Below are 13,432 nucleotides of genomic sequence, written 5' to 3'. Positions count from 1 at the left end.
AGTCATTTTATAAACTCACACTTGCTTTATATGAGTGTGAGATCCATAGTGTTGGTAAAAGCAAAAAAATCCAGCAAATGTCACATCTCAAAGATATTTTTGGTGTCACAAACAGAATTGAGAGCGAGTGTATATTGGCACCATTGGCACGCGTCCAGTTGGCATCTGTAGCGTGTTGAGTGTGAACGTTATAAGGAAATGTGTTTAAAAGAAACAGAGGCTTTCCTGGAGTGTCTGATGTCAATATACCAAGTAAAGTTAGTAATTACAGACATGACCTCATCAGTCTGTTGCTAAGGTTACATGCTGAGAGTCAGTTTTCAAATATCATAAACACCATATCAAGAAGACGCCAATATCTGACACACAATGTTTTACTAAATGCACACAAAAAGAAGTTTAATGTTTTTATTTGCATTTATACGGACCATTGTATCAATACCATAATGAAGAGGCATATTTCCTTTCAAATATATTTTACTTTAAGTAAGATGACACACATGATCGACTCTCTGTGGCTAGATGATGATACTAGCAGAGATTCCCGTGCTCACTCTTTATTCAGTTGACTGAGAGCAATGTTTTGTTTTATGTGTACTTTTATTTCCCCGAAGTCTTTGCACCTGTCAGTCGTCTTTCTCTGAAACCATTAATGTTATGACCGGTGGGCTTCTCAAGTGTGTGTAAGTGAGACAGAGAGTGTAGGAGTCAGATAGACAGGCTTCTCTTATTTACATATAAATAAGCAGCTCATAAGAGACTGTGACTAATGAACGTGCAGCAGTTATTACATGTTACACGCTTAGCACACAGCAACAACGTCAACAAGGTGCTTACTGCTTTCTGCTTTGGATTGGTGCAAACTGCTGTCCCACAACCACAAAAACACATTTAAAAAGCATTTAAGTATTCAAAACCTAGATGTTTACTAACATCCTTCTCGTATCTATTGAAACCTATAATAATATTTAAAATATCAGTAAGCTTAATATATATAAAAAGTCTGTGTGTACTTTTTTTGCTACATTGTAGGGACCAAATGTCCCCACAAGGATAGTAAAACCTGAAATTTTTGGCATTGTGGGGACCGCAGGATAAATGATGTTTATCTGAAAGTGTAACGATGCAAAGATGTTTTCTGTGAGGGCTAGGTTTAGGGTTAGGGTTGGGTTAGGGGATAGACAATATCGTTTGGTCAGTATAAAATCTATAGAAGTCTATGGAAAGTCCCCACAATTCACAAAAACAAACGTGTGTGTGTGTGTGTGTTTTCTTTATGTAAAAAAATGTGTGCATGTTTTAGTCCATTGGCTGAGACTGACTTTAACTACACCCCTACATTTATGATCAGGAAATATTTATGTGGTGTGAATAGATAGGCCCCATCCTTTTGAGGTAAATGTGTAAAAAATCTGTGTAACTTTATGGAACATCACTACCAAACATCTTTTTTTTCTGCAATTAAGCGCACTTTTCTGGAAGTTATTCCATAACATTTAGTTTTGATGTATGTACAACTGTTTAGAACTGTGCTAGATAACCATGTGCTGATTAGCATCTTTGAGCTAGAATCCATTAGTTTGAAATCAGTACGATCAGCTTTTACGAAGAATTTGTATCCAAAGATTGGATTCAAAATACAACAAATCTCATAAATCACACTTGAAATATTGTTAAAATTGTAATTGTTTTTTACCTCTGAAAACTAATAAAATAGCAAACAAGGTAGATGTAAGCAAAATCTTAATGGGTCAATATAACCCTTCTTATTAAATTATATATTACTGTTTGGTGAAATTTGGTGAAAGGAAAAATATTCTAAAATTTTTTTGAAAACACAACAACTGCATAATTACTACAAATGCCTTTGATTTTATGCAGTTTGCATACATACAAAATTTGTGGGAAAAGACACATTTTTTGCAAGGTTTCCAACTCTGCACCAAGGAATAGTCTATATATAGATTTGTGAAGAAAATGTACTTAATTTATGTACTGAGAATAGGATTTTCACAGTTTTTAACCACTACTTTTTTTTTTTTTTGCCTTCTTTAGCTTTCATTTTCATATTCTGTGTAGTCCCTCAGTTGATATAAGCTTGTTCCAGCTGCATGCATAATGATTATACAAGATGATAAAAATATTGTCTTAAAATAAAGCATGCAGGACACTGCTAAGATTTACTGACGTCATGTCAGCCACCCAGAATCACTTGCCAAATCTTACAGGATTGTGCAAATCTCTGTCAGTTGGTGATGTTGAAAATTTCACTTCTTTTTGCTCTGTCTCTGAACGCAGGCCAAATGTGACGCTCAACAAGACAAGAAGTCAGACTGAATGAACATCATCATGCACCTGCTCTTTTTCCTGCATCCTCACTGGCTGATGGCAGCTCAGCTGGGCTGCGCATCACTCCCCTGGCTGTGTAAGAGCAGGGTTCTGTTCTTCATTCATGCGCTTTCACGTGATTTATTAAAGCCTCTGCAGGGTCTTCACACACTGTAATATGTTTTCTTTCTGTTTTTGCTGTGAACATCTGGTGTTTAATTTTGATTTCAAGCATTTTGGTTATCAGTTTAGAAGTGAATATCCACTGACATGAGTATTATGTTTCTTGATGTGTCAGTTTGTATGTCAGATACATTAAGCCTCGTCCATGAAACACAAACAGAGTGAATTTATATTGTCAGATAGTTCACCAAAAAATGAATTTTTGCTTAAAATGTGCACACCCTCAGGCTATCCAAGATGTATTCATCAGAACAGATTTGGAGAAAGTTTAAAGTTTTACAAATGCTTCTTTTCACTTCCCAGGATGTTAATTGATGGAATGAAGTCATGTGGTTTACTTGTGATGTTTTTATCATTTGTTTGGACTTTCATTCTGACGGCACCCATTCACTGCTGAGGATCCTTTGGTGAGCAAGAGCAAACCTAAATTTCTCCAAATCTGTTCTGATGATGAAACAAACTCATCTACATCTTGGATGGCCTGAAGATGAAAATATTTTGATCATATTTTTATTTTTGGGTGAACTATTCATTTAAATATTCACATTAAATTGAATGCAACAATTTTACATAGGCATGATTTTACAAACATTCGTTCAGCTTGTGATTCATAATTGAGTCCCTTTGTTTATGGAAGGACCAAGAAAACTTTACAGGATATTCTAGATAAGATGTTTTTGATATGGTAATTGTTGAGTTCAGATTTCTTTTAATTAACTGCTTTAATTTTTTTTTTGCCTTATGGGAGAAACTTTAGATTTTCCTTATGAATATGAAGATTTGGTTGCAGTACCGATGCATGTGATGGTTAATTTTAGATCTTTGATTTACAGGGTACTTGACACTTTACATCCAATACGCACTTAAGAAAGAAAATCCCTCCGGTTTACGATCGGCGAGCTTGATTTGTCATTTTGGCTGTTGCACGTCATGCTACAGGAAGATGTTTTGTTTTATTTTGTCTTGGGTGTAGGATAGCTCAGTTTTTTTCAGGGCCGTTGTAGAGCAGAGTGAATAAACTGCTTCTTTCCAGTCCTATCTGGTTTGAGGCCACTGAGTCGGTATAATCTGATATGAGCTCGGCAGGGCTGTTACAGTGGGTAAGAACGCCGCTTTGGCAGGAACAGTAAAGCATCCACAGCTGATATTGTGTTTCAAAACACAGCACACTGTATCTCTCGTCATCTAGGTATTGAAATGATATTAACGGCATCTTTGAGGGCCACGCTGTAGTTTTGCATTTAACACGCAGATAATGTTTCTCGCTAAAGGTCACCAGGTTCACTTGCTGTTACTCTTACAGTTCAAGCGCCCCGGGTTTCTTCGCTTCTTGTCTGGCATGCATAAATAAATATCTTTGCAATCTTAGAGCAGCACAACCGGAATGACATCATAGTCATCAATGTTAGTGCTGTTTTGGGCTCTCAGGGGAAAGGGCATCGGGATTGCTGGCACAGTGTCGGATAATTCATAGTCAAGACCTCCTGGATGGTTACCAATGTAAGGAATGACATCTGCTACCATGACTCTAGTTTACTATTTCATGCGCTCAACGATTGGTTAGTTGAGTGAAACATTAACCAGAGCACCAGTTCAATGAAAATGTCAGGGTATACCTGAAGATGGAAATGGCAGAAGTTGGTAATTTGGCGATCAAACCCATAGTAGTACTGTTAAAGGGGCTCTTTCTTTATATGCAAATGTAGCTTGTTCTTTCTTATATCAGGTTTTTACTTTGTGTTTCTGCAAAAAAACAAAAAAAAACAAACATGCACTGATATGTTGGCAATGATGGAATACTTGGGCGTCATGGAACATTTTGTGATTACATAGTTGTGTGTAATGCACGGTTCTGATAGTGCTGTTATCTGCCTCGAATGTCTTCAGGAAAGTTTTGTTTGCATTAATGTCAGTCTGCGTTACTTCATTAGGAAATTTAAGTATTATGTGTTCTGGTGATGTGCTTTAGGTGGGATTTTGAAAAACCAAACCAATAAATTCTACTTCATTTATCTTAATTGAGTCTGCAGTGTATTTATTATATTTGATCAAACTATTTTTTTAAAATAATTTCAAAAACCCACCCTCCTTAGTTACTGTGTCCACTGTGTCCGACAAACAATGCCGCTCTCACGCTACACATCATGTTCTCACGCAGTGAAAAATACATCACAGAGCAAAGTGAAAACTGACAACACGCCGACAGGTTAAATAAGTATGAAACAAAGTCTTAGCTTTGTCATGATTCACTTAAATAAAGTAATTTCACCTGGCAGCCATCTTTGAAACGCCTCTCGGGCATGCAAGTGCAGCTCCTATTTCTTTGAATGGGGAAACATAAAATTCTCCAAAACTGTTCACCAAGCTTACGATTAAATTTCAGATTTTAAATCACCAAGGGAATCTGCCTCATAAATATTGTTCCTTATGCTCCAATAGCGTTTAAAAAGCTTCTTTTTCAGGCTAGATCAGTCAGTGCGCATGCGCAGTACTGAGTGCTTGTCTCAGAACACTGACTGTTTCTGTCGCAACCGGGACTTCTAACGGCAGCTGCAGTGACGCGCTGACTTTACTTATCAACTATTGGCTCTTTTCCCACAGGCTGTTAATCACTGTGGATCGTTGATTCAGTGAGTTGAACTCAAGAACCGAATCAAATTCGATTTGTGATCGAATCAGTCTGACCAATCCTCCCGACAGGTTATTTATATCACGCTTTATACAGTAATGATTGTTTCAAAGCAGCTTTACAAAAATAAACATAAATAACCGAATAAACGATGCAAACTTAAGACCAATTTTGTAAAGCAGCTCTAAAAAGATAATATTGTAATTATTCAGCTTAAGTTAGTTCAGTGTTGATTTAGTTAATCAATTATATTCGATTATATTAAACAAGTTCGATTCAGCTGTGATGTTTTCTGACGTTTCAAATGATTCAGAAAATTTGAATCGAAAGAACGATTCATCATTCATTCATGAATATGGCATCGTTACTGTCGGAAGTCAAGGATTATCAGTGAATAGCAATTTATTTCGGTCCTTTAGCAGAAATACACTGTGTGCATAATTATTAGGCATGTTGATAATCTGGTCATATTTTTTTTACCAAGCACATTTTACCAATTCCAAACCACAATCATCATTTGTAAGTGATATATAACTGTCCGTGAAGGCTGGAAGTGAAAAACTTATATTCAGGTGTGCATAATTATTAGGCATGTTTTCTTTTACAGATAAAATGAGGCAAAAAAGATATTTAACCCAGACTGAAAAGTCCAAATTATTAAATGCCCATGAGAAGAATGCAATACTAATGCATTACAAGAATTTGCAAAGTTAAGGCTTGACCACTGGACAGAGAAATGCTTGTTGAGTCTGCATGGTCAGAAAAAACAGGTGGAGAAGAAAAGATGCATGTTAACTGCAAAAGAATTAGGAATTAAGGTGAAGAATTAGGTGTGACACCATCAGGAACCGTTTAGTCTCCAGCGCCACCATTTTCCAGAACTGCAACCTACCTGGATTCTTAAGAAGTACAATGTGTCAGGTTCTCAGAGACTTTGCTTGGTAAAAAATCCTAAAAAATGCCCCTGACTTAATAAGAATAACAAGCTGACGTGTTGTGAAATACATGAAGACAGTTTTTTTTTTTTTTTTTATAGGCTTTATAGACAGATAAGTTGAGAGTGACTCTTGAAGGACAAGCATCACATCCTCTTGTACCTCTGATTCAAGAATTTATCTTCCAAAATCTGACAGTACATTTTGGGAGTTCATGTTTAGTCTCCTATCCTGAAAAGTCTGACTTGCAGAGATGGACTAAAATGAACTCCCAAAACTCCCAAAACATGCATCTTTTCTTCTACACCTGTTTTTTCTGACCATGCAGACTCAACAAGCATTTCGCTGTCCAATGGTCAAGCCTTAACTTTGCAAATTCTTGTAACGCATTAGTATTGCATTCTTCTCATGGGCATTTAATAATTTGGACTTTTCAGTCTGGGTTAAATATCTTTTTTGGCTCATTTTATCTGTAAAAGAAAACATGCCTAATAATTATGCACACCTGAATATAAGGAGTTTTTCACTTCCAGCCTTCACGGACAGTTATATATCACTTACAAATGATTAAATACAAAATTAATAGTTGTTATTAAGATTGTTGTGTTTTGGAATTGGTAAAATGTGCTTGGTAAAAAAAATATGACCAGATTATCAACATGCCTAATAATTATGCACACAGTGTATGACCTAAAAGACTCAAAAATACTAGAAACATTTACAGTTTGTGGAGTTTTGTGTTAAACACAAAAAGTCTTTATTCGTTGTAATCAAACTGAAAACAAACGACCAGTCGCAATTTTAAAATCATCTCTGCTCTCTAATGCAATAACGTTAGGCCACGTGTTTGAAACGACTTGGGTAAGTAAAAGACATTTTCACTATTTTTGCGAAAAACTGTTTACATCTCATTCAAACCCGACATTAAAAATAGCATCTGTGTTGAATGAAAACGATTTAATCGTTTCTTTCCGTATAAGGTTTGATGGGCTTTGCTTCCTCATGTATAAAGAAAGCCTGCTCTAGTCTGATGTGTTGATTTAAGCTGCTGTCAGATGCCTGTACTGTGCTGAGGTGAACTCGTGCTGTGACACTAACTAACCTACGGGTTCAAGTGAGTTCGAACACATGATACTCTTTGGCGTTACTGTAAATGTGCGTCAAGTATACACAGAGAGCTGCATTCATCAATTAACAATGTATGCAAGCCAAAATTATTTTGCTCAGTCAACAGAATTATTAAAGAGAAGTGTTTCATTGTCATGCATTTAAATTATTTCTAAACACTATTGGATAGTACAACAAGAATTCTTAATATACTTGTTCATATAGTATAGTTGTTAAATGATTAATTGGTCTTTGCTAAATGATTCACAACATTGAGTTTGGATTGAATGTGTTTGCAAGCATCTAGTCCATCCCTGCAGGATTTTCCTCAGTACTGTCCTGCTTAATTATGAACAGTATTCTGTGGGTAATTATTTTAGTTGTTGATATTAAGCAGATGACTGCTTGGTCTTTTTCTGTCTACATGCCGTGAGTCTGGGCCAAAGTCATGAAGAGTCATGAACTACATGCTACAGACCAAGTGACGAGGAGAAAGACTTGATAGCCCACCATATTTGCAAAATTTACACAAATAACGTGTTATGTTTTAGACATGTTTACTAAATGAGCTTAGTATACAGTGGATGAAAAAATGAAATAAAGCCATTTTGGATTTATATACTTTTTTCTTGCAAATGTAAGGTTGTATCTAGCATTTCTGACTTTTTTCTCATATAAACTCTCAATTCTGAGTTTTCTTGCAATTGTGAGTTATAAAGTCCAATTTCAAGAACTGATATGTTCCTAGATTTGCAAGTTTATATCTCACAACTGCATGTTAAAAAGTCAGAATTGCGAGATATAAACTCGCAACTTTGAGAAAAAAACTAAAAAAAAAGTTTACAGTATATCTTGCAATTCTGACTTTAATTGTTAATGTTTAATTGTTTAATTGTAATTTTATACCATATATATATATTATAACCAAAAGTTGCAATTACCTTATTTTCATTATTATTATTTTTTTCCAGTGGCTGAAACAGGCTTCCATACTATTCCTAATTGCACAAAAGTGATTTTTCAAACATTTAAGCTGTAAATAAAACATTGAAGTACATTTTACAAGGAAATACTATTTAAGTGTTTCTACAAAAACAAAACAAAAAACATGCTTAATTTAAAGTGTTGGAAGCTGGACTTAAATAAATGGTAATAGCGACTTTTTCCTTGCATATTTTATATCTTACTATTCACAGTTTTTTTTCATGGAATTGTGAGTTTGTCTCGGAATACTAAAAATATAAAGTCAGAATGTGTCTTTTGTCTTATGTCTCAGAATTGAGGTAAAAATGAGTGCTGCCAAACGATTAATCACGATAAATCACATCCAAAATAAAAGGTTTTGTTTACGTAATATGTGTGTATACTAAGTATATTTATTGTGTATTTATAAATACACACACATACACTATGTATTTTGAAAGTGTTTACATTTATTTACATGTATATCTTTATATTCATATATATATATATATATATATATATATATATATATATATATTTAAAGTGCATCAAAACCTTCCATCAAAGATGTCCTAAAACCAAAACAGTACCCATTCTTGCCTCAGGACAATTTTGATGAACTTTTTTGATCCACTTCAAATGTTGACTACTGTATACATAAACATGTTTATTTATATATACATAATAAATATACACAGCACACACACATGTATTATGTAAACAAATTTCTGGATGCAATTAATCGTTTGACAGCACTAGTAAAAAGTTGGAATCACATTTTTTATTTGGTGACTTAAACAGGCTTTCATAGTTACTTGCCCATGATTTTTTTTTATTATTTGTGGAAGTTACTATCAATTTCTGAGTGTTTTTTTTTCTACACCATTTTTTTCTTACCAGTGTAGAGTACTATAGGCCTCCTGGGGTAATGCTAAAGTTAGTATTCACCCCAGTTCTACTGTGCAAACTGCTTCCAGCTGTAATCCATCATTGTTTTTGAATGTAAAACTCATTTGTCACCACAATTTACTTGCTTATGTAAACGTGAGTGGGAGCTGATTTCAGCTTTTGTGCTTCAGGACTAAACGCCCATCTGTTTCAGGCTCTGGGCAGAAATAGAGCAAAGTAGCTCAGCTAAACATAGTCAACAAACTTCTGCCAGCCACAGCCCGGCTTAATATGGCAGCTGCGCGCTCCTGACAAACTAGCATTTGTCTTTAAAAACCAGTCTGAACCGCATAGCCATCATGACTGGCCTTCCTGAACAGGTCTGAAACAGACAACAACTCTGCTGCCAGGAAAAATTGTGTGGTTTGAAGATTTCACTCAAACAGCCCATATAAATATGCACTGCAGTGCGGTGGCTATTATAGTGTCCATCAAATACCACTGCTGTAAAGCCACTGTAAATTAATATGGAACTACTTTGGACTCTTTAACCTTGTAAAGTCTGACATATGAAATCATAATCCATTTTTTTTTCCTTGGTTAGTGTTTGTGCAAGAATGAAATGCATTGTTTAAATAGCATAATTGAGACTTGTAGGGTTTTGCAAATAACTTTGAGACAACAACAACAAAAATAAAAATAGCAATGAGACATTTTTTCATGGAGTTAGTTTATTGCCATTTGTTGCTTTGACTTGGGCAGGTGGATCAGCACAAGATCACAGTAGTGGAACATGAAGCCCTTCTTACATGAGAGGGATCCTGTTAGATAGATGGGACACTAACATACACAGTACAGTTACCTTAGCTTTACTACTGTTAGAGTTAAAAATGGACAACCATGGTTACATCACAGTGTGTTACAAACCACAAGAATGAAAGACGTCAATGAGCTTATTACCAGGTCGACTGTGGAGTTTCAAGACAGTATCGTCACCCAAAGCTTTGGACTCTCTCTCATTAATGTGCCTCTCATTTGGTTCAACTGAATCGGTAACCAAGTCTTTGGAATCATTAAACAGAGGCTGATTGAGTTCATAAATGAACATACTGTAATCTGAGATTGATTTAGCTGTGATTCTGCTGTGCTGTTCACCATTCCCTTTAAGGACATTGTATATTTTTTGCTCTCTACATCTCGACAAACATTCAGCAAACCTTCAGTGCAAAGATACTGTCGAGAACATTTGGCAGAGCACAAGAAATGACATAAAACAGTTTTTCTTATTTTGTTAACATGTATTTTTTTTTCTAGATAAACATTTCTACATGTAATCACTATTTAATAATTGATCTGCTGACCAACACAGGCTCTTTTTGGATGTTTCTCAAAATTGGTTTGATTTGATTAATTGATTGATTGTTTGCAGTTTGGCTTGTTCAAAGGCTCAATGGCTTAAACTCATTGGACTAAATGGTTCAAGAGTAAGGCCTTTGGTAAACCAGTATCTCTAAATATGAGTGGTGAGGAGGTTAACTTAGTCCTCAGATGTCTGAGGGGCACTTAGATAATGTCTTTCTCACTACAGACAGGTATAAAGGCAGGTTCAACTCTATGGGAATGAATGGATGCGTGTACATATATGTGACCCGGGACCAAAAAAACAGTTTTTTGAATCTGAGATTTATACATCATATAAATAAGCTTAATAAAGAAGCTTTCCATTGATGTATGGTTTGTTAGGACAAGACAATATTTGGCTGAGATACAACTATTTGAAAATCTGGAATCTGAGTGTGCAAAAAAACCCAAAAAACTAAATATTGAGAAAGTCACCTTTAAAGTTGTCCAAATGAAGTTCTTAGCAATGGATATTAGTAATCAAAAATTAAGTTTTTAAATATTTATGGTAGAAAATTGACAAAATATCTTCATGGAACATGGTCTTAATATCCTAAAGATTTTTGGCATAAAAGAAAAATCGATAATTTTCACCCATACAATGTATTTTTGGCTAAATAAATAAACTGAAGAATATGTTTTCTTGAAATGGATGTTTAACGAAAACAAAAATCGAGCTGGATTCTGGTTGGTCAGCAGAAAATACTGGAGTTTTACACACACAATCTAAAACATTTAACAACTGCAGCACTTGATATTTCAAATAAAACAATTTTTGTGTGCTATCTGTCTCGTATGCCTCCCGGCGACTGCGTTTCACAAAGAACTCCCACTCCATGTTATCATCTTTATCAAAAGTACATACAGCATCAAACGTTAAAGTATAACACACAAATATCAATATGTATTTATATTTATATGCATATAAGCAAAATAATAGCCTTCACAAAATAAATCTCTGATTTATTTTACAGTATGTAAATCACAAGAAAAAGAAAGAAAAACAAAACGCTTTCTAACACGATTAAAAAGTGCTAGCAGATTATTTTACAACAATGTGCAAATGTATTCTGAAGCCTTACATTATGTCTAATTTGTACATTCTGATTACATCTAAAATGTCACAATGATTTAGCGTCTGAGTCGATTCTCCTACAGGGCAGAATTCCCACAGGCCGGAATGAGGCCGGTGTGTCTTGGTTTAATCTTGGCTATTTGTCTATGGGTGCTCAACTTAAGACAAATAAAGGCAGAGTTTGGCAACTACGTGTCTATAGTTCATCTGACATTGGCAAAATTAAAAAAACAAAAAAACAAAAATGCTGGTTCTGGTGGAAAACATTTCAAATTGGTAGGGATGCAACAGTATTATCAATATTGTGATAGTCTCGATATCATCGTGGTCACATGATGATATGAAACGACAGGTCTTCCAGGCAAAAAAAGTGTAGTTTTTAAAATATATTTAAACTTCTTATTCTAACGTAAAAGGACGTTAAAGTTGTGTTTTGGGCCATTATGTTTTGGCACAGTATCTGTCAAAAGCGTGCACTTCATCCAGGCGATCAGCTAATGATCCGGTATTTTCTGCACCTCAGAACGTCTCCATTCACAGTGAATGCAGTGAACTTGTTTATTGCATGTGCTGTGAGTTTAGCACGTATTTGGAAATGCAACGGCCACCAGTTATGCTTTATTTTCACGGCAGATGATTACAGCATTTAACTAGATTTGTAGAGAGACGCGTTTTGTAAGCCTGTTTTCACCAAAGCTGGAGTTTCTGTCAAAATAAAATCTCTACTGCCATTTCCGTCAAAATAAAACTTAAAAGTGCAGTATGAATTGCTAACAGCGACCGGTTTAAATGGTTAACGTGGGTGCAGTCCAAATTCGAAATATCTCCTTCAAGTGTAGAAATTAGGAAAGAAGTATTGTAATTTTCCTACTGTAGTGTAGAGTAAAAATAATATACCTATGAAATATTCACTTTCATTTATTTTACAGTGCATTTGTTTTACAATATATGGCTATTACTGTCGCAACAATAATATAAAATTGCTGTTATTATTATTATATTCTAATTGTTTGGCTGAGACAGTATACCACAAATAAAAAGTGGGTTGAGTCCCCTTTAAAGTTCAGGTACAAGTCAATTCACTGACCTTTTTCTTAGTTAAGCACATGGTTTCGAGCTCTTAATTTTGAACTCAAACTGAAAGTGCATTTAACAGAAGAATTTAACTTTAAAATGTACAAAATGTTCTGTTTTTTTTCACAAGTCTTTATTTGTCTTCACAATAAATATATTGTGGACTGCGAATCCAGACATCATCATATCGTGAGATTTTTGGTATTGTTACACTCCTACAAATTACAAATGTCCCACTATGACAACCTGCTTTCAATCTGTAGAATATTAAATTGTTAGTTAAAGCCATAGAAATCTTCATGATAAAATGCATTTTTGTAAAACTTTAGAATGTTTTATTTGCACTTTTTTTCAAAGTTCTTGTTTCCATTACGATTTTAAATCATAAATTAAAAATATCAGCGAACACATTAATACTGGCACTCAAAATGTAGAACTGAAACCAGAAATGTAAACTTCTAATTAAAATCAGCAAGAAATGTTTGTGCTTCAGGACTGTGTTATTCAGAGTGAAACCGGACAAGTTTATGATCGCATTGTAAAAAAGAACTTTACCAATTCAATAATTTATAAAATGCAACTTTTGGCTCTCAAGCACCTTGGAAAAGTGCCACTGCTTTAGTCGAAATCCTGCCTGTGTCTGATAAAAACACTCTAGATCTTACCCAAACATGCCATCTTTTGACGTGTTTGACAAATTGAGCACATAGTACATTTCAGATGAACTAGGAAGATACTGATTTTATTTATGGCAACCAAAACCATCTCCTTACAAATCTGAGCAGAGATGGGAAGTCACACTCTGTTTGGCACATAGAGTAAACGCTGTGATATCGTGCAGGAATTGAG

General features: G+C 34.9%; 1 protein-coding gene across 1 annotated transcript in view; it reads left to right on the top strand.

Moving 5' to 3' along the window:
• The window catches only part of bcap31 (B cell receptor associated protein 31), a 29,849-nt gene extending 25,320 nt beyond the window's left edge, over positions 1–4,529 (top strand). Inside the window, exon 8 of the mRNA XM_051116299.1 lies at positions 2,299–4,529. Coding sequence (XP_050972256.1) covers positions 2,299–2,337 — 39 coding nt within the window. The 3' untranslated portion in view covers positions 2,338–4,529. The remainder of the gene's footprint in view (positions 1–2,298) is intronic.
• The last annotated feature ends 8,903 nt before the right edge of the window (positions 4,530–13,432 follow it).

This window comes from Labeo rohita, chromosome 8, assembly GCF_022985175.1.
Source record: "Labeo rohita strain BAU-BD-2019 chromosome 8, IGBB_LRoh.1.0, whole genome shotgun sequence".
Classification (NCBI taxonomy): Eukaryota; Metazoa; Chordata; class Actinopteri; order Cypriniformes; family Cyprinidae; genus Labeo; species Labeo rohita.
Note: the sequence above shows the minus strand (reverse complement) of the source record. Positions and strands in the feature narration are given on the sequence as shown.